We start from the raw sequence: 21,915 nt of genomic DNA, 5'->3' as shown, positions 1-21,915 counted from the left end.
TTTTTTCTGAAAAATGAAATATCAAAGCAAAAACCATAGAGGAAAATAAATTCTTTGAAAAAAAAAACAAAAGAGAAAAATCATTTCAATTCCAAGGTATTTTTATAAATAATAATGGTAGTCAGAATCTTCTGAACTAGAGTCATCATTTGATTGAATTATGAAGGGTTGTAAAGAGGATGATACCACATACTCATCTTCTTCTTTGATAACATGTTGAACATAGTTTTTCCAAGCTCTTGGCAGTCTGCTACTAGAACTTTCTTTACCAGTTCTACAACCTCTTTACTCAGTTCTGGAGACTGATTACATTTTCGTAATTCTGATTTTACGTTTGCTCAACTTTAGACCTTTAATAATAGTAAGCAATTCTTTGTTTGTAGGGCCTTTTTAGGATCAGTGACAGGAATAGAAATATTTTTTTTGACATAAATGCTAAATTTTGAGCTTTGTTACTACTACTATTTGGTATATATGGTATATAGGATGCGTTGTCCATAACGATTACTGACTGTGGTGGAATGTTAGGTAAAAGCCGTTTATTAAACCACTTTTCAAATAATTCTGATGTCATATCTTCTGCACAGTTTTTAATATTTTAGCATATATTAATAAAACTGCGTCTTGCTTCTAGCGTGTACTATTATAATGCGTTTCCCTTTAGAACATGGCCCATTCAAACAACAATTTTCACTATTGTCAACCCAACCGAACTTTACTACATCGTGACTGTCAAAACATGTTTCATCTACATAAATTATGAGTCTATTAGAACTTCGGTAGTCTTTTATCTTACGCAAATAATCTTGTCGCCATCGAACGATCCTTGACGATTCGGTTATTGTCATCCGTTTATTCAGTTTTTGTATTTAAAACCACATGCTGAGAAAACTTAAGGCAATGTTTCTAAACTGGTATAATTGTATTCTGGATAATCTGCTACCTTTTGCTGTATTACTTCTAATGTCGCAGCCCCGTTTTCCTTATATAAACTATAAATTGTCCTACGTATAAAATCTTGAGTAGCTTTGTCAACTGATTTTAGTTTTTCTTTACATGTTTTTCAGTTCTGTGAATGACCCACAGCAACTACTTTTGTGACTACTCGATAAATGATTCATTTACTCTAGTTAATTTAGCAATTCTTATTATGATTGCATGAGCAGATTGCTGAATTTTTTCCTTTTTTAAACATTTCAGTATTTTTAAAATAACTTCCTGTGTTTGTATATCTTAATCTTTATCATTAAATTCATACCTGTCTTTATTCTCACTACACTGTGCAATTTCATTGTCTCCATTCGCCTATGGTCTAAAGAACGCAATATTTCTATTTATTTAAAGAATTTATGAATAAAATAAATCTCACCAAGTGACGCCACCGCTTATCGCAGGCTGTCTGGCAGGAATATTTCGAAGAAATTGAGTATATACACCTTCCGACAGCTTCGGTCAATAGAAATGCATTTATGTTTACGATTCGATGTTTTCATTGGTAAACAGTGGAGATGATGAGTCCACGTGGTTTGTTAGATGTTTACCGAATTTTATACGAGGAGTAAACATTATTTTTCATTTCTTAATTTGGTATGAGTACCGTGCGTATTTATAAAATATTGATTGTTTCACTCAAAACTGTCTTTCGCAATTAATATTGGAAGAACCATAATTAATTCGCAATATATATTTTTATCACATATTAATATTAGTAATATAAAATCTATGTTTCGAGCAGTTTAACCATATATTAATATACATGAATACAAGTTTGGGTACTTACTAACCAACAATTTAAGTTTATGACCTATTAAAAACTAAACCACGCTCTTAACCTCCTAAATTCCAATACCAATGCTTTTGTTTTTTGTGAAAAATTTTACTCTCCCTGTCTAAACGTCTATCAACAGTACTTAACTGTTCAAACTGACAAAGGTAGAAAATAGTATTATAAATACCCTGTAGCATATGTAATAGTTGCTTACAATCCTTGGTATTTGGGTCAAAAACTCTTAGTTGATTCTCAACTTTTATTTTATGACATATTAACATTTATAATAAATACATTAAGTAAAAAAGATTGAGAGCATCGAAAAAACTAAACATCACTCATTTATAATAAGTAGGGATTTTAATATTTGCCGAATTTCTGACAAATTTTCAGAGGTCATCACAGCTTGAATAACATTCTGCAAATAACTCTGTTCTTCCAAGGTTTTGGCTACTTTCATAGCATCAATAATTACTTGACGTTCAAGTCCTGCAAGTCTCGCAGCATTAAAACCATAAGATTTGGAACATCTGCCGGTTGCCAACTTGTAAAGGAAAGTTACATTCTCAATAGTCGAATCTGGATCACTTTCAATTAGACAAGCCTAAAATTTAATATGTTTGTAATGCAATGAAAAAACACCTAACATCTTTAAAACAAAATATTCATTTGTTAAGTGTTATCCAACTCTGTATCAGAAAAATTTGCTGAATTCATCTTCATCAAACAAACACCTATGATGCGTCACACTTTATTAAATACCTATATATTATATATATATATATATATATATATATATATATATATATATATATATATATATATATATATATATATATACGAGGATGTATTGATATCTAGTTAGCCTAGAGAAAATAATAGATGACCACCGAAATTGTGAAAATCGAAAAATTGGAGTATCGAGCTATCATCAAGTACCTGTATTTAAAAGGGTTATAATCTTGATAGATTTGTTTATTGGGATCGATTCAGTTTAAATTTTCATATGGTACATAAAGGAATGAAAAAGGGGTAAAGTTTGTAACTGAATGAAGTGATTGATTGTATATAAGAATAGCCGTTGTAAAAAAGTCAGTAATATTTTCTTTCGATTTTTATGTGAAAGAGTGACATGAATTTCTTAAACGTTTCGCTAGTGAATTCTCTTGTATTGTCGCAAGTTATTTGTGAAGGGTAATTATGGGGAGAAAAATAGTGTCTTAATTTATCGAGAATAGTGATAGAATTTGAATTGCTTATTTCGTAAGCTTGGAGATATCTAGAAAATACATCGATTATTGTTAAAAATTGTTTATTTTCTATCGATAATACGTCTGTGAATATTTTCGAATGGTCTTTTATAAATAAGGGGACCAGAAAATGGGATTTTTCGAGGATTTCTATCATATTTTGAGGTGAAACAAAGTTCACAATTATTAATGTGATTTGTTACTAGTTCTTGAAGTTTTATTTTTATATTGCTTTTGGTGCACCTTGCACCAAAAGCGTGCAAGCCTAGAAGCATCGCGTTCGATCTGTACTCGATTTAAAAAGGATGTAGACTTCTTAAATCAAATTGTTACTATGGATGAGACTTGGGTACATTTCTACGATCCAGAAACAAAGCAACAATCGATTGAATGGCGTCACTCTGGTTCTCCAAGACCTAAGAAGTTTCGTGTCCAAAAATCTGCTGTAAAAGTTCTTGCTTCAGTTTTTTGGGATTGCCATGGAGTAATCATGATTGATTTTTTGGATAAAGGTAGAACAATTACTGGAGATCTCATGTTGCCTTGCATAAAATTCGTGATTAGGGTTTTAATTACTAGAATACCCCGGTTATTTACCAGATTTGGGTCCGTTCGACTATCAACTCTTTCCTCAACTGAAAAGAAGTTTAAAAGGTCGTAAATTTTCTTCCAACGAGGAGGTAATAAAAACTGTGGAGGTCTGGTTTGCAGAGCAAGAAGAAAATTTTTTTTAAAGGTCTAGAGATGTAGCAGGTTCGCTGTAATAAATGTGTCCAATTAAGAGGAGAATATGTTGAGTAATAAATTATTTTGACATTGAAATTTTGTTTGGTTCTAAAGTAGGCTAAGAATTTTTCAATACATTCTGGTATATAAAAATCCTAAAAAATCATTTTAGCAAATCGTAAAATAGATAACTCAAAATTTACTTACTTACTACAAAGTTGATACATTTAATTTTACTAAACCATGGTTACCATATATTGAATCAAAAGTTACCAATTAGGTAGTTCAACTCACCATATGTCCTAATTGCACATCTGAACAGTCGAGAAAATTATAAACAAGAGAATGATAGTGAGTAGAAAATGCAGTTCGGCATTTAAGTTGGATTAATTTATTTACATAGCTGGTTGCTATAGCATTTCCATCATGTGTAGAAGTTCCTCGCCCTAATTCATCAATAATCAATAAAGAATGTTGGCTAGCATATTGTAATATACTAGCTGCTTCTGAAAGTTCCACATAAAATGTAGATTGAGAATTTTTCATATCATCTTGAGCACCAAGGCGAGTAAAAATTCGATCTATAAGAGTAAGTTCACATTTGGATGCTGGTACAAAACTCCCCTAAAACATGTTATAGAATGACGTTCTTGTTTGTACGTTAATGTTCATTTTTAAAATTCAAATAAGCCTTACAATTTGGGCCATAATAGAAATAATAGCAATTTGTCTCATCAATGTTGATTTTCCACCCATATTAGGACCCGTGATTATTAACAAACTAGGCAATTCATCCACTCCCATTTTCGTATCATTTGGAATATAATTTTCAAGATTTTGGGCAACTGGATGTCTACCATTTTCAATTAGTAGCTTGGGCTAAAACATATTTTCTAAAAAACAATAGATACTTTGAGAGCTCAATTTTATACCTGATCATCAAAAGGTAAAATTGTTGGCAAACAAATTTCGAATGAATATGTTCTAGCATACTCTGCTAGAGAGCATAAAACATCTAATATTGTCAAGCACTGAATTACTGTATCAAATTTGTCTCTCCTAAAACAGACAATTATAAAAAGCAATTCAGTTTCAACACAAAAAAATGAATTATCATGGAAGTATTGTTTCCTTCTATGATTGAGTATTTAAAAAAGAACATACTTATCATTAAATTTTTCAAAAATTTTTCTGCTTAGATCAAGAATAACTTTCTCCTTAGTTGACTCTGCATCTATCATCTGTGATAATAAGTCCTGAAATAATATGAATCAATTGTAAAACTAGATATAAGCACATAAAATCAGATTCTTTTAGCAAGATGCGAGATCAATATAACGAACTTTATTATTTCAAATTTATTTTTGGAAATTGTTTTGTTTTTCAAATCTGTCCCTAATATTTTTTCTAATACCATATATAGCTGAATGACTGAATAAATATGCATTTATTGGTAAATTAAAATTATATCAAAGTTCAAAGAACAAGTAAACTATTTGAAATAAATAGAATAAATGTTTTTTAGCGGGTAGGACTAACAATCAATTCAATATCCTCAAAAAATCTCGAAAGAAAGAAGAACTATTAATTTTACAACAATAATACATCTGTTATTCATAATAATTAAATTTTTGGGCTGGTATTCATGGAAATAGTATTATTGAACTTTTTTCATTGAGATATCTAAATTATATGAGGTACTTGAGAAATACTAGGCCCATTAATAACTGAACTTGTGACATATTTATGAGTTTTATGTGGTTACATATTCAAATTTATGACCATTATTATATCTGATACCAGTAAGTTATAGCTTTTAGTGCAATAATGTAAATTATGAAGACAAGACTGTTTTTATGTATTCGCTTTTTGAATAAAAATAATAGTATGATATTGTGCCTTATTAGTAGTGGCAATTTCTATCAATTTATCAAGTTAATTGATCCTAATAATGACAAAAGAAGAATGCTACACATTAATTAATTTTAAATGGGTAAATAATGAAAAATATTATCAAAACGTAAATTTAAAAACTACTTAAAACCCAAGTAATAAATTTTAAATTTGATTTCCGATACCCTTTTAGTTACACTTTAGAGTAGTTACCCTTGTTGTTGCAGTAGAGAATCTCTTGACAGGTTTTGCTCCTTTCTTAGCACCTTCTAATCTATACTCATCAGTTGCTTTATTACTTTTAATTTCAGGAACTTCCAATTGATACCGTTTCTTATCTGTACCAACATATGTTACATTACAACCAAAGAATTTAGATTGTTCATTCAAGTAATTATCCAATTTTTTTTTCAAATTTTCTATAATGACTTCGATCTCATCATATTCATCTATCACACCTGTTTTGGGAATTATTTTTCCATCTTTTTCAGCTTGTTGATGATCAAAGGCATTCTACAAATAAACAAATCTCAAATAAACTACAAAACAAGGCTTTTCAATCAAAATGTGCTTAATACTTTCAATAAAATGTACAAATTATAGTGAAAGTATTCAATTTATTCAAGTTTTTGTAGATGAGAACAACTTTACACTAAACACAAACTCAACTTATAAGAGAGAACAATCAAAACAATGATAAACATTTTCAATCGGCAATAATCATCATTTTTACTCTCCATTACATCTCAGGGTTAATAATACTTGAAACCAAAATAGCTAAACCAAGAAGATACAGCAACTTGCACCTTTTTCTTAAATTATTTGTTTACAATAACAGATAAAGTTCAATTTTCTTCCACATTATTGTATTCTAACCACAAGTACAATATAATCTGCCAAAAGTTTTATTAAAATAGTACTCATTAAATATCCTTAAAAATCAATGAATCACACATATTCTAAAAATATAGAAAGAATAGAAAAGTGGAAAACTCACTGTGAAATATGAAATGGTTTCCATGATATCCGGATATACTCCATTTGGTTCTAATTGTGTTAATTTTCTCAACAGCCTATTTTCACATCCTAAAACAAAATGTTCTTAGATGTAAAAAATTATTCTAGAAAAATGAGCAGAGTCTATGTCATAGGTGTAGAGCCTGCGGCCTCCGCGAGGTTCTTGTGCGGTCCTTTGCCACCTAGTACAAAATGGTAGAGTTCGTTTCAAACAACTATTGTACATCAACGCCATGACAGTTGTGCGAAAAAGCCCGCCAAAGACAGTCATATTGTAACATGACGTCAGAATATTAGTCTGAAACGGGCCCTAACACGCATGGGCGAGGCTCTGGCCCACACACCATCCGTTTCAGACTTGGACACTCAATGTTAATTTTTTAAACAGTTTTCAGCGACCCCAAATTGCTAATAGATTTTCTGATTTTGCCGAGCACACTCCTGCTATGAAACTGGCATTTGAACCACATTTAATAGATATATCCGAGGCTCCTGCAGAACAAATGGAGTTAATTGATTTAGGGGAAGATAGTATCATCAAATCCCTTTTTAACGCTAAAAAGGATCCCTTAGAAATCTGGGAAAATGCTGTTGAATATACATACCTTCGAGAACATGCTCGCCGTTTACTTTCCTGCTTCGGAAGTACCTACTGTTGCGAGACAACATTTTCTCTCATGTCAAAAATAAAAACAAATTTAAGAATGCAAATTACAGATGCACATTTAGAGGATCATTAAAGCTGCGTGTTACGAAGCTTGATCCAAATATACAATTACTGTCAAACAAAAAACAAAGCCAAATAAGTCACTAACTTAGTGAACAAAAAAATATTTTTTATTGTATTTTTTTATAATATTTTATATGTATATTGTATTTAAAATTTTGTAGTATTATATTTTATTTTTTCTATATAATGCAATAAATTGTTAAATCTATAGAAAAACTATAATAATTTCACAAAAGTCACTTTCTTAGGTCAATCAGCTTATGCGGCCTCTCTTATTGCTGCCTAATTTAAATGTGGCCTCTAATGGTAAAAAGGTTCCCCACCTCTGGTCTATGTCGTGATACCACTATTTCAGGACACGGAACACTTGAACTTCAGTAACCATACATAAACGTTCCAGTAGTCTTATATTTGTTACTCTTAACTGAAGTTATACTTCACAAAATTAGCTATTAGAGCCTGGCTAGTGCTCAGGTTACTAATTTCCAAGCATAGATATGTTTGTAGGCTAACTTCTTAGGAGGAAGCAAGTTTGAAAATGTAGAAGTCCATATCATCATTAAAAAATGACATTGTCATTAAGTTCAAGTTATAATGAATATAAGTTATGTTTATTCAGGTGTTTTGTAACTTACCCTGGAATAAATTTATTATTTCATATGATGTTTCAAAAGCTTTTAAAGTCTTTAAAAAATCTTTGATTTTATTTCTAGAATAAGTGTTATTCTCATATAACACAGCTCTACTATCTGGATGGTTTGTTGACAAAAACTTGTTACCATATGTGTGTATTCTGAAAAAATAAAGAATGATTATGAGGCGAATGCAATTCCCATATTGTACTTTACTTCATTAGAAAACGTTCCAAATCGGGCATTCCTTTAAGTACCATTCGAGTATTATTGAGCAAGGAGCTGTTATCCACTAAATATTTAATTGCATTTTGTCTTTCTTCAATCTTCAAAGAATTACACAATGGTCTGCAAATCCACCTAACCAGTAACCTGGAATATATATTGATCTATAGATCACCTTCATCATGAATATCAAAATAAGGATAAAATCAACTTAGAACTTCGTTCCAATAAGAAAAATTAGTTTTTTCTTTGGTGTCCACATCTCAAATATATAGCGGTAATCAATTAAATTTATTAGAATTTACAAAATAGAGATATAAATTTTACTTAAATTATTTAGATCTTTTTTATCATTTATAGCTTTTTCGTTCTTATGAATGTGAACCATTTCTAAAAATTCCCTTTTTCGTGTATTAGATTCCGTTTCAAGAATTTTTGAATCCTTATAATTGAATTTTTTTTTATATCTCATGGTTCGTTAATGCAGTTCTATTTTTTTATCGTATTGATGACCTCTTAGTCTATTTTCTAAGTACTGAGATGTTTGCCCTATGTAGACAGCGTCACAATTAGTACAAGGCACTTGATATATAATATTACTTTTTTTGTTTTTTGGTATTTTAGATTTTAATTTAGTGAAATATTTGGATAATGTATTATATTTTATATCAAAACAAATACTATATCAAAAACACATGGGATTTCAAAGAAAAAATTAAAAGTATCAAAATTCCTAATGAATATGTATTTATTTTGTTAGATATGGTTTCTTTATATATAAATACATATTCCTATTACCGTTGTGAAAAATATTTTAATGAAAAAATGGGACGAAATTAAAGAATATACAGAAATACCTCAAATGAATTTATAAAAGCTATAGAACTCACACTTACAACAACATATTTCAAACATGAAAATGAAATATACAAACAAATTGATGGTTGTGCTAGGGGAGCTTCAATTTCAAGTGTTATAGCACAATTGGTAATGGAAGATCTTAAGGAAACGGTTCTAAGCAAATTTGATGTAAATATTCCATTCTTTTTCCGATATGTAGATGATTGCATTACTGCTGTACCAAAGAGTCAAATTGAAAACATGAGTAAAAAATTCAATTCTTATCATGAAAAACTTCAATTCACAATCGAGGTTGAGAAAATAATAGAATCAATTTTCTTGATGTCACATTATATAAAATTAACAATAACATAAGAACAGAATGGTATACAAAACCAACTTGGTCCTCAAGATATGTAAACTTCAATTCGTGTCACCCTTTGTCACAAAAAAGATCAGTGATAATAAGTTTGGCTGATAGATCTATCCAACTATCAGATCCTGAATTTAGATGCGTAGCTATTCAAAATCAAAAATTGCATTGAAAGAAAATAATTATACGGAAAAAATGATAAATAACATATTCAAATATTCAAGAAAAGGATAAACAGATACTAGAATCAATTTAAAAACAAAACTGAAACAAAACATAAAACATTTTTAATTATCATATGTACAAGGACTTTCCCAACAATTATCGAATTATTTCATTAAATATGATATTAGTATAAGTCATAGAGGATATAATACATTATCCAAGTATTTCATTGAAGTACAATCTAAAACACCAAAAAACAAAAGATGTAATATTATGTATCAAGTGCTTTGTACTAATTGTGACGCTGTCTACATAGGGCAAACATCTCAGTATTTAGAAAATAGACTAAGAGGTCATCAATATGATAAAAAAATAGAACTGCATTAACGAACCATGAGATATCAAAAAAACATAAATTCAATTATAAAGATTCAAAAATTCTTGAAACGGAATCTAATACACGAAAAAGAGAATTTTTAGAAATGGTTCACATTCATAAGAACGAAAAAAATATAGATGATAAAAAATGAAAAAAAAATAATTTAAGTAAAATTTATAGCTCTATTTTGTAAATTCTAATAAATTTAATATATTTGAGATATGGAAACTAAGGAAGAATTAATTTTTCTTATTGGAACAAAGTTCTAAGTTGATTTTATCCTTATTTTGATATTCATGATGGAGGCAAATTGTCAGTGTCAATATCATATTTTGATAAAGATTTAAAGAAAAGTCGAAACGTCAAAATTTATCTTTCCTAAAATCATAAAATCAAGAACATTTAGATGCATTAATTAATTAATATATATATATATATATATATATATATATATATATATATATTAATATATATATACATGAGTTATAAGTAGATGTTTATTTAAAATGATTTATTTGTATACTTTACCTTTTACCAAAAGCCGTTTCACAGTGATCTAACACTTGTTTTAGTGATCCTGTAGTTCCAAGTAATTCCAAATTGTCAATCGTAATAGCATCTAAGACTAAATAATCTTGTTGTTTTTTTTTATTCATCGCATATTCCAATGGATCATACCATTCAAATTTTTGTAATGACAACGTTTGTATATCTAGTTTAGAATTTTTTAAATACCACATACAAGCGCCAAGGCATCTGGTTGTTAGTTCACAGTTAGGTTTGGCTACACCTTAAACAGTAGCAAAGAGATGAATTTACTTTTTGTTCCATTTGAGTTACTACTGATTGCCAAGCAACTCAAACATATATAGAAATACGAAAATTCAATCGAGTTAGAATTGAAAACTGTCTTTGGTATGAGTTATTAGTGAACAATAAAAATTTGTGAAATTTAAATTTCTAACATCCTGCATTTTCACGGAGGTATGAATTCAACACACTATATTCAATATGTAATAGGTAATAAACACGATGTTAATATCGACAAAAAGGTCGATTTACATCACGCATTTTAGAGGAGTTGTAATTCAAGATTCGTCGAGGCATTAGACAGGGAAGTAGTTGTTTTCTCCTTTGAAGAACGGCGAATACATTTTCGAAATATTGAATTTTGAAATTCTTTACTTTGATTTATATATATATATATATATATATATATATATATATATATATATTATATATATATATATATATATATATATATATATATATATATATATATATATATAAAAGCGGTATTTATTGGGAAAGTGGCAACGAAACACCATAGTGGACTAACTATAATATATTTTCCGAGCTCATGTATTCATCGTCTGGGAAATAATTAAAATTTTCGGTGGTTTTGGATAGTATTAATGCTTGCAACCAATAATACTATCTAAAACCTAACCTAAACCTCAATTAATTATTTCCCAGACAATGAATACATAAGTATTCGTAAGTTCGGAAAATATATTAAAGTTAGTCCACTTTGGTGTTTCGTTGCCACATTCCTACGTTCTCAATAAGAAACCGCTCATAATAAAGCTGACAAAGACTTACAATATATATATATATATATATATATATATATATATATATATATATATATATATATAAGCAATTATATATTTTCCATTTTGCTCAATGACCTTTTGTCACCTTTGTTTCAGCTTCATGATTCCGCACTCATAAAATTTCTGGTTCTTATCATTATCATACAGGTAGCCATTCGCAACCTCTCGAACAGTTATGATGAAACTCTTCAATTATGACTTTGATTTGGTCATCATCAACTTCAGTAAGCCGCCCAGAACGTTGCTCATCTTTGAGGGAAAATTCTCCAGAACGGAATTTTTTATAACAATTCTGACACATGTGCTCTGTTAAGCAATCAGCAACCATAAACTTCACATATTTATTTGAGAGCAGTTTTCTTTCCCATACGGAAAAAAGTAAAAAATGCTGAAAATGTTTGTTTCTTCACTCCATTTATTCCATACTTTACGACCGCACTGTATTGTAAATATACTGGTCCCAGTTCTAAGGTACTTTTTTTATCATCACTTCGGGAAAGTGTGATATCGGCACTGAATCGAGGGCACTGGCATCAAAAATCCGCCATTTTATTTCTACTGAATAACAACTAAGTTTACATTTCTTCTTAGAAAATGTTCTGTGTATTATACTTCAACTTTTTCCTATATTTATTACATATTCTGAAATTGGTATATATTGGTTCTGTGTATTGGTATGAATAATATTATCATCAATTTCGTTGTTTGATCCTTCAGTTTCTAGACTTCTAGAATGACTCGGTTTCTATAATTTTTGTAATATTTAAGATTCATCAAAATATATAAACTAATAATTTATTGGGAGAATCAACTGAACAGCTTACCTCACTCATATTCAACTGAATTCGTGTTCAATGCGCATTATTTTTAAACTATATCTTAATCGTATTCTTCGAATTTTAACCTCCATCTACTTATTTTAGAACTGAGGTCGTTTGGGGAAAGAGTTATTGAAGAAACTTATTATCTGTTACTGTTTAATACAGATAAATTTTGGAGAGTGGCAGAGTCAAGTGTCGACCTCGAGAACGTAGAGACATTAACATATAACACGCTAATATATGAACATGTATCAGAATTTATTGTATCTTTTTATTATTTGTTGTTTTATTATAATTAAAATTTAAAATCTGAGTGATCAGTATGATTACAGTCTACTTACACGAAAACAGTTACTATAGTGAATATTCTTATGAAAATATACAGACGGAAATATTTCATAGCCCAAACAATTGCAAAGAGTTGTACTAGTGCATGCCACAGGTAAACCAATTCTGATTTTTCCTTAACTAAGAACAGTGCCTAAAGCGAAATTGCTTGCGTTAGTTGTGAGATTGAACGGACAAGAAAAGTCCAGAATAACGTTCTTTACATGTACCAAAACAACATAATCAGAATCGTTTATGTTGTTACGACTTAGTCGTTTGGGTTAATGATTGCATTTTTTTCAGTTGAAGGATTACCTAATTTTTAAAAATATAACGAATTTCATTTCATACTTCTTTTAAATTATTGATGTGTTTGTGTGAGATTGTACTAAATACAGCGATATCATCAAGATATACTAAACATTTTTCATTTTGAACTGGATTTTGACCTTTGCTTTTTTTTAGCACTGGTTCTCCTTTCCAGTGCTACTCTATTGAATCTCTTTTGAATGTCTGATCTTAGTGAAAGACCACAGTTTCTTTACTCGTTACAATTGATAGATTTACACTTTCTTGGTCTTCACGGCAAAGCTCTAAAAGTCGCTCACAACATTCTACTCGACGCTGCTTTTGCACTGCGCTGAGAATTTGAAGCACCCACTTTGCACTAATTTTTGTCATATTTAAATGCTCATGTGGGATCCTTAGAGCACTTGTTTTGGAAATTATGGTCTGTACTGCAATATCTTTTGTTGTTAGTCAGTGAAACAATTTTTCTATTAATTTCTGGAGTAGTTTATATAATTTTTTCAATCTCTCATCCCATTTTAGATGTTATAAACATCCCATTTTAGATGTTATAAAAAATGCCATGAAAAGGTATATCTGTTTCTTTACCAAAATTCATTGCAAAGTTTGGTCATAAACTTACGTTTCTGCAACGTATTCAGGAACTGTTTATTTGTTACAAATAATGTTTATTAAAAAATTATTCAAATAGTTCAATGATTGAACTAGTAATCACATCTGATTTCTAAGTACTGTAAATACTGTAACTATATTTAATAGGTTCTTTTGAAAAATAGACCCATTTGTATATCATTTGGAAATTTTCTGTTCTATTTAAGTACCTAATCTCGCTATGAAATATTCCAAATAAGAAATCTATGGAAGAAGTGATGACAACTACAATATTCTGCCAAAGTGAATCATATACATATATTTTGATGATTTATTTCCATTTTAAATCAAAGTTCTGTACTTGCAAGGGAACATTTTCTTATATTTCATACTCAATCAATTTTTTATTCAACTGATCTTCATTTCTCATATAACTCACTTTTCAAAAAACAAACATCCATTGCTCTCTGAATTATTTGTCTATTGTGGTTCCTTCATTTTGAATTATTTACATTTAATCAGAAACGACTCAGATCTTATTGTTTTGAAATTTGTTACACAAATAACTTTTCAAAACATCATGTGTTACCAAATTTGACAACTGTATTAACCTTCTCACAACCGTAGTCACTGACACAGTGTGAATCAAGTTTCCTAAAATGCGTCCTCCTAGTTCAAAAATAGGGTATATGAAAATAGGAACAAAAGCAGAATGATATACATTGGTGTCATGCTGTCACAAAACAGATCAGTGATTATTTCGCTGATAGAACTATCCAACTACATATTAAATACATAGCTATTGTAAAAGCATAAAATGCTCAGAGGAAAAATCATTAGAAATTTATAGATAACATAATCAATAAAATAAGATAAAAAAATATAGGGAGTAAGAAATTAAGAAAGGTGTTTATAGATTAAATTCGGTTATACACAATAAGAATATTTGCTTGGTACTCAGCTCTATGACACCCTTAAAACTGTAATGGAAAATGAATACAACTTACAATCATTAGCGATGGTTTTAAAAAACAGAGGCCAATGAAATTGTCCTTCCTTGTTTCTGAAATAACACTCTGATAATAGAGTTTCCAATGTATTTGATGCAGTCAGAAATTGAGTATTTGGAATTAAAAATTCTTTCTTAATATCCTTGAAATGTGAATTCAATAAATTATTGAGCGGTTTATTGAGTCCTCCCTTTTCAATTAAAATCTAAAATAAATAAAATTATATGAATGGTATATATTAAATTCACTGTCAATTGTTTTTATTTATAATCTGTTAGTTGTCAACATAACATTTTACTAATGATAAGCATTGTAATTTTAATCTACCAAGTAACCCAAAGTCAAAATAAAGCATTAAAAGTAGTAAATGCGTTCCATACTAGTGTTGGTACAAATAATGATATAATTAAAAACATTTTTTCACTGACAAAAAGGAGCATAGCAACATCAGGATTGACTGGACGAATTGCCAGATAAGAAGACTAACGAAGTGTTGCAGCCACCAAATGCAGAAGCGAAGTGGAACAATCCAATTGCTGTGTGAATGAGAAACTGGCCGCAAAGCTCTTGCACGCAAGAATAACGCCCTATGCTCTGTCTGCGTCGAAAAAGGCAACACAAAATCACATCGCAGGAAGTAGCAGATATCATGAAGAAGCACTCCAGAAGATTAAGAAAAAACGAGTATGAAGTTATTGCAGATAAACCTCAATCACTGTAAAGCGGCGTATGATTTGCTTTTGCAAACCGTGCGTGACCCCAAGCCAGATCTTGCATTACCACAAAGACACCTTGCCAGTACACCTTGAGAAACGAAAATACCACTAACGCTGTCAATTGCTCATGTGGCAGGCACCAGTTGCAAGACGCTATCAATGATACTGAAGCTGGGTTTTGTAGTGGCGAAGCTGGGCAGAAATGTTTGAGGAATAGCACTGTTGGAAGCTATGTCATGTTTTCACTAAATACAGGCGGTATTCCTACATTCCTGCAGCAATCTAGTCAGAAATAGTTCGTAGGAGGTAATGGACAGTGATCAATGTGTGATCCTATAGGAAGTATCAACTGGCGGGAAACGTAGAAAACATCACAAAAAATCAAATGCAGTTGAATGAAAAGCGAAGACCTTTAATGTTTGAGATAGCACTAGACACCCACCCCATCAGTAGAGGATGACCCGTAGGACAAACCTACAATGTAGTTATGACACACTTGAAATCCCAACTAATTTCATCACCCACGTGTCCCAAACTTCTTGAAAGGATCATAACAGCCCTGTTTCTGCAGCAATGAAAACTCAAATACAATGCAAAAGAGTGAACATTGAAGAAATTCCAGCTATCACAGGACCAAAGTTAATGGAAGCATAATCCAGAGTGAGAAACACAAAAGGAGTTTTTCCTATGAAGTGGAAACAACAGAGACTAGTACATCTGCCTAAGGGGAAAAACCTCCTGACGAACCATCATCCTACCGTCCGCTCTGCATGCAAGATACCACGAAAAAAATACTGAAACGGATTACCTATAATACAATTGAAAAGAGAAACGTTGGTCTCTCATAAACAATATGGCTTCAGAATAACCGCTCTACTCTGGATGCTATTAACTACGTCGTCAACACAGCTTAGGACGCCATTGCAGGAAGAAGATGGAAAGTAGGGACGAAGAAGTACTGCTTGGTGGCAGAGACCTTGGTGAGCACCATGCTCTTATTAGAGGCAGCCTGGGAAGAGACAAGCTTTTTCGCGTTTCGTTTATTTTTGCCACACTCATAACATTCATAAACTAGTTGACAAAGACTCCCTTCCATTACACACAATCACGTACGCCGCGCACATATTTATATATATATATATATATATATATATATATATATATATATATATATATATTATATATGAAAACTTGTAAGAATTCAGTAATAAAATATATATATATATATATATATATATATATATATATATATATATATATATATATATATATATATTTAATTACTGAATTCTTACAAGTTTTCATATGTTTTTGCTAATTAATGTTCTTGGTTTGAAGTTTATTGTAATTAACTAAGTCAATTTAATTAAAATACTTACTAGGGTAGGGGAGTATTCTGCAAATAAAGACAGTAACCTTGAAAAGTGTTTATCATCTTCAAACTCTGATAAACGAAATACACTTATTGAAGTTTCTACAAAACATACTCCAATTTGAATTTTATCAGAAGAAAATTCCTAAAAATGTCATCATATGGAATTACAAATAAAAAAGCGAAATTTCATTGGAAAAATTTACTTACCTTCATGCACAAAGCATATAGATAATATGGTAATTCATTTGACCATTCTGGCATCTGAGGAGTATATATACAAGTAGCTTTTGATGTAATTTGACAAATTTCTCTATTTGTAACCTTATCGAACTTAGTCAACAATTTCGTATTTTTACATCGTTCTGCTAGCATTTCAGGAGTCTCAGTTTGTTCGACTCTTGCAACTTTATATCCTTTATCTATCAGAAGATTTGCCATTTTACCATAAGCACTTTCTGGGAATCCAGAATGTGCAAAATCTCCCTGAAATAGCACACATAATTCTTCATAAATTTAAGCAATAATGACCACAATAATTGTAATTATTATTATATTATTTGCATTCATTGGGATAGTCAGAATACAATGAAGAAATAAAATGTAGAACAAAGAATATAAAAAGTAGATTTGTTTCTACTATGGAAGAACACTTGAATTCAACTCTTCCAAAAACCTTGATGATTTGCAATAAATCATTAAATAAACACAAGATAAATATTGATGAGAGAAAATAAAAATAATTTTATAATCAGATTTGCTTTCTAACAACCAAAGTCAAATTTTAAAGCAGACAATAGTTGTTGAACAATTATTTAGACCCTACAGTGGTAACCGATATGGTAACTCTCAGTTTGTAGTAACTGCGTACAGTGGCGTAGCACATGTTCCTGGCGCCCCCCGCAGACTTTCTGAAGCGCCCTCCTTGCTTAAAGCCATTAGACTTCCAAGAAAACAAATTTTATTTTCTTCTACTAAAGAATCCATACCCGACTTAGATTGACTTTAAAACTAATATAAAAGATCAAGTTAGGTATGATAAAATCAATAAACACGATGTTATAACATTAAAAACTTTATTCAATTATACATCTAGCATAATTTACATGACAAGAGTTACCTACAGCTATATACACAATGTAGTCTTCTTCTGATTTTTTAAAGAGATAAAATCTCCGCCGCTTATTTTTTTACTAATTCCCTGCCAATTCTTTACTTTACTTGTGGTCCAAGTCTCCTTGAAGTTTGGGTCATTTCTATCAGCAAACAACCAACACTGCTCCATCAAAGGGGACTAACACAAACAAAAGCAATCAAGTTTTTGTTTCTAAGTAATAGAAATCAGAGTTAAGTGATCTATTTTTGCCGTCTTCTGGAAACGGACCTTTTGGTCGTCACGGTTATAAAAGTAATATTGTAAATTTCACTTTTTCATTCAAAGGAGCACTGTAGATTGCAATATATCTGGATGCTAAGATCAACTGCTCTTCTACTTTATCGTCGCAATCTTTTCCCTCCTCTTCAGCTTAGGATGAATTAGATATAATTTCCAGCTATGAGTCCACTTCTACAGTTAGATTTATGGGATTGCAGGTATTAGGGACAACTGCTGATTCAATCTCACAAACACTAATGTCCTCTTTAATCTCATATGTAGACAGTTTTAAAAAAGAACTAATTTTTGGCAGTTCCCTTACTTTTTCTAGCATTTCTTTTTTTATTTTTCTAATTTCCGAGTCACTAAATTTTTTCGACATAATCAGTTGATATTTAGTCACTTCCAAAAGTTGGCCAGAGTAAGCGGTAGAGCCAACTGCAGTAAAAGTAGCCACACTATAACAGACTTCAGACACTAAAACAAGAAAATGTAGGTTGAAAGTACACAACAGCACAATACACTTGTCACTGGATAGTCGCGACTGCTAACATGACCAAATGAATGTTAGAGTTGCCGCCTTACATGCCACTGAATGCCAAATGATTATGGAAAGACCTGAGTTAAACTACTTGTAAGTTGAAGAGTAGTCGTGATTTCCAGGCCCACCTCTGTAGTTTTATGCACGGTTGTTCCAGATTCCAAGCTTTAGAATACAAATATACATATAAATATTTTTATTCTATAACATTTTACATTATTTTGATTTCTAACCTTTCGTCAGCGTCTGGTTGACTCCGCCCCCTCCCCCGGCACCGCGGGGGTTGCAAGGGTGTACTTTACGCCACCAACCATAGCTTAAGGTAATAGCCAATAGTCAAATAATACGTCTCTAGTATTTAGAAATGTTAATGTAGTTTGTAAACCAAAATAACAGATACAATCTATATGTAAAGCAAGGCCGAAGTTGCAACAAATTGCTATTGATACCTTATTCAAGTTTTTACTAATAAAATGCCCAAGGAGTTGGAGCAATTTATTAGTGAACATCAATTATAGGATGAAACAGTGAGTGAATAGAGATCATAACTTTTCATATTACTTTCTCTTCTCCACAAAATATTGAAATGGTTGAATAATTGTTTGAATCACAATATGAGAGAAGGCTATTTATTTATTAGAATGGAGTAGACTAAAACAATGTGTCTATGAGACAAATATAGATCAAAATTTAAAAAACCCCAAATTGAATCTACATTTTTACTTCATTAGAAACTTTCAATTACAGCATTTAAAGAAGAATGGAGACTATTGTACCAATATCAAAATAGTTCTTGTCATTGTTAAAGATTTCCTTTTTTTAATTCATGGGTCAATTCATACCAATATAAATGGTCCAAATAAATTAATTGCTTGATCATTTTTGATTTTTTAAAATTTTGTATGATGATTCCTTCATCTTAGTAGATATTCAAAACAAAATAAAAAAATTCCATCCTCAGCTGTTTAAAAATAGCAGCGTTAGCATGGGCAAATTTTAGTTAATGAAAGCGGGCAAATTTAAGTTAATGAAAGCATTTGCATTTTATCAAATATCTTAAAAACTGAATGACATAGAAAGATAATTTAAACACCATGTTTATGGCAATATCTTAACCTAAATATGTGTTATTAGTGTATTTGGAACATTCTCACAAGGTTTCTAAAAAACTCAGTGAAGAAATTTCAAAGCAGAAATCAAAGTAAGAAGATCATAGTACATTCATTCAACATTTTTGGTTGTTAATATGGATCCATGCTATAAAAGTATGTTTTCATTGTTATTCAAAAAATTGCTTGATTGTTGTGTTTTTTCCCATTTTTAAGCAGTTGCCAGACTTAAACCATGAAAATAAACAAGTCAAGTTTATATTTCATATAAACCTTACCAAAACTCTATGACTACTAAAATACTAAAACTCTACTCAGAGATATCAAGTCTTCAACTTTAAAAAAAAATGAAAAATGTAAAGTTCATGTAAAAAATTAAGAATACCTCAAGTAATGAGGGAGAGAAAAAAGTAAGAAAAATATTTCGTTGAAAACAGTTATTAAATTTGTAGAATTTTTTTCGTATTAGAGCTAGGAATACACCAAATTATCTAAAATTGCATTTTTTAGCTTAAGAGATTGGCATTAAAATGGTGATTAAATTATCTTTCTATGTCATTCAGTTTTTAAGATATTTAATAAAACACAAACGCTTGCATTAACTAAAATTATTGTTTTAAATATCTACAAGCATAAAGGAATCATAATAAAAAATTTTAAAAAAATCCACCTCTGGACCACTTCATATGGATTGACCCTCATCCAGATATTAATGGTTTGAAAGCTAGTTCAACCAATCAATTACCAACTACATGAAAAATCTAATACCTTCATATAGGAAAGTCCAAGCTGAGTTACACCAGTTACAGCATCCATGTGATAAAGTTCATAAAACTTTCCAACTTTAAAAAATAGAATTGAATCGAAGTGTTGACTTTTCAAAACCCACCATTGTCTCATAGCAGGAGTTACACTATTCAAATAGCTTTCTGGAACAAACAATGTTTTTGAATCATAATTGGGATGATTGGGTTTTCTTTTGTTACTATCCATAATTCTATTTGGTTGAAGAAAATCCAATGTTATATGCAGCCAATTTGAGTGGATGTCCTTGATCTCAGATGTTATTGTGGTACATGTAAACTCTATTGGATTAGGAAGATTTTGAATTTCTTTCTTGAATGAAAAATATTTCATGTTCTTTTTTGATTCCCCATTTTGTACATCAGAATCCCCCATTTTAGAAATGATTGGATTACTTTTGTTTAAAGCAAAATTTCCAGTTTCTGATTCGTTATCTGAAAGATGAAGTTTTTTGTGAGCTGGTGGCTTTTCATTTTCACTATCAGATGAATCTTCTATTATTTGCCTATTTCTCTTTTTGGAAAATGATACAATAACTTCATCATCATCTTCAGTTTTAGGAACATCTAAAAATAAATTACAAGGATAAATTGAATGATTTCTGTTGAACATCAGACATCTAGGTATCAATGTAGATAGTCACTAAAAAAATCGTAATTGATAAGAATGGATTGAATAACAAATTTGAGATGAGAAAATTTACATTTGGTAGTTTACGTGGTTATTACTATAGAAAATGATCAATGTTAAAGCGCTAATACAAAAAGTCTTTTGAATGAAAAAAAATTCGACATCGACAATAATGCACTAATTTGAAAAGGTGATATTGGCCGGAAGACGTTTCTTATGTATTTTTTATCGAGATAATATACTAGAATCGCTAAATACTTACCTTTTTTCATCGGTTGTTCTTTTTTACATGTTTGTTTTGGTGATGAAAAATAGTTGAAGAGGGTACTTTGCCGTTTTGCCATATTATTGATAAAAAATCATCTACATAAATATATATTCACGTGTTTGACAATTCACCAAATAAAAACTTGCTTATTTTACTTATCATATATTTTTAATATTAAAAATTAAAGAAACACATTTACAATAATAAAATGTATAGCAACCGTAAACCACCAATTTTACTAATTAACAGACGTCAGATTTGAACCGACCGAACACAAAAATGTTCCATGTATAGATCAACTTCCATGTTCCATACACATAAACATGGCCTTTAAAATGGATAGTTCGGTTCATTTCACGAGCGCCTAATTATGTCACTCTCTGGGTGTATTCCACTAAGCACTCACGACAATCAAGTCCACAACCACG

General features: G+C 30.4%; 1 protein-coding gene across 2 annotated transcripts; it reads right to left on the bottom strand.

Moving 5' to 3' along the window:
* Window positions 1-2,013: 2,013 nt before the first annotated feature.
* Window positions 2,014-21,811, bottom strand: LOC130451496 (probable DNA mismatch repair protein Msh6). Of its 2 annotated transcripts, XM_056790537.1 has the most exons (16): window positions 21,482-21,791; window positions 20,772-21,155; window positions 20,554-20,714; window positions 16,971-17,246; window positions 16,768-16,905; window positions 14,670-14,877; window positions 10,527-10,788; window positions 8,233-8,388; window positions 8,020-8,177; window positions 6,635-6,723; window positions 5,851-6,150; window positions 4,909-5,000; window positions 4,677-4,803; window positions 4,441-4,623; window positions 4,039-4,368; window positions 2,014-2,372 (listed from the first exon to the last, which is right to left on the bottom strand). In XM_056790537.1, the coding sequence occupies exons 1-16, from the start codon at window positions 21,561-21,563 to the stop codon at window positions 2,103-2,105; spliced, it is 3,216 nt and encodes a 1,071-aa protein (XP_056646515.1). In that variant the 5' UTR covers window positions 21,564-21,791; the 3' UTR covers window positions 2,014-2,102. The 2 variants fall into 2 exon arrangements, with proteins under 2 accessions (XP_056646515.1, XP_056646514.1); XM_056790536.1 differs by having other exon boundaries at window positions 20,554-21,155; window positions 21,482-21,811.
* Window positions 21,812-21,915: the final 104 nt, after the last annotated feature.

This window comes from Diorhabda sublineata, chromosome X (genome assembly GCF_026230105.1).
Source record: "Diorhabda sublineata isolate icDioSubl1.1 chromosome X, icDioSubl1.1, whole genome shotgun sequence".
Classification (NCBI taxonomy): Eukaryota; Metazoa; Arthropoda; class Insecta; order Coleoptera; family Chrysomelidae; genus Diorhabda; species Diorhabda sublineata.
The sequence above is the reverse complement of the archived record's forward strand: the minus strand, read 5'-3'. Positions and strand labels throughout refer to the sequence as shown.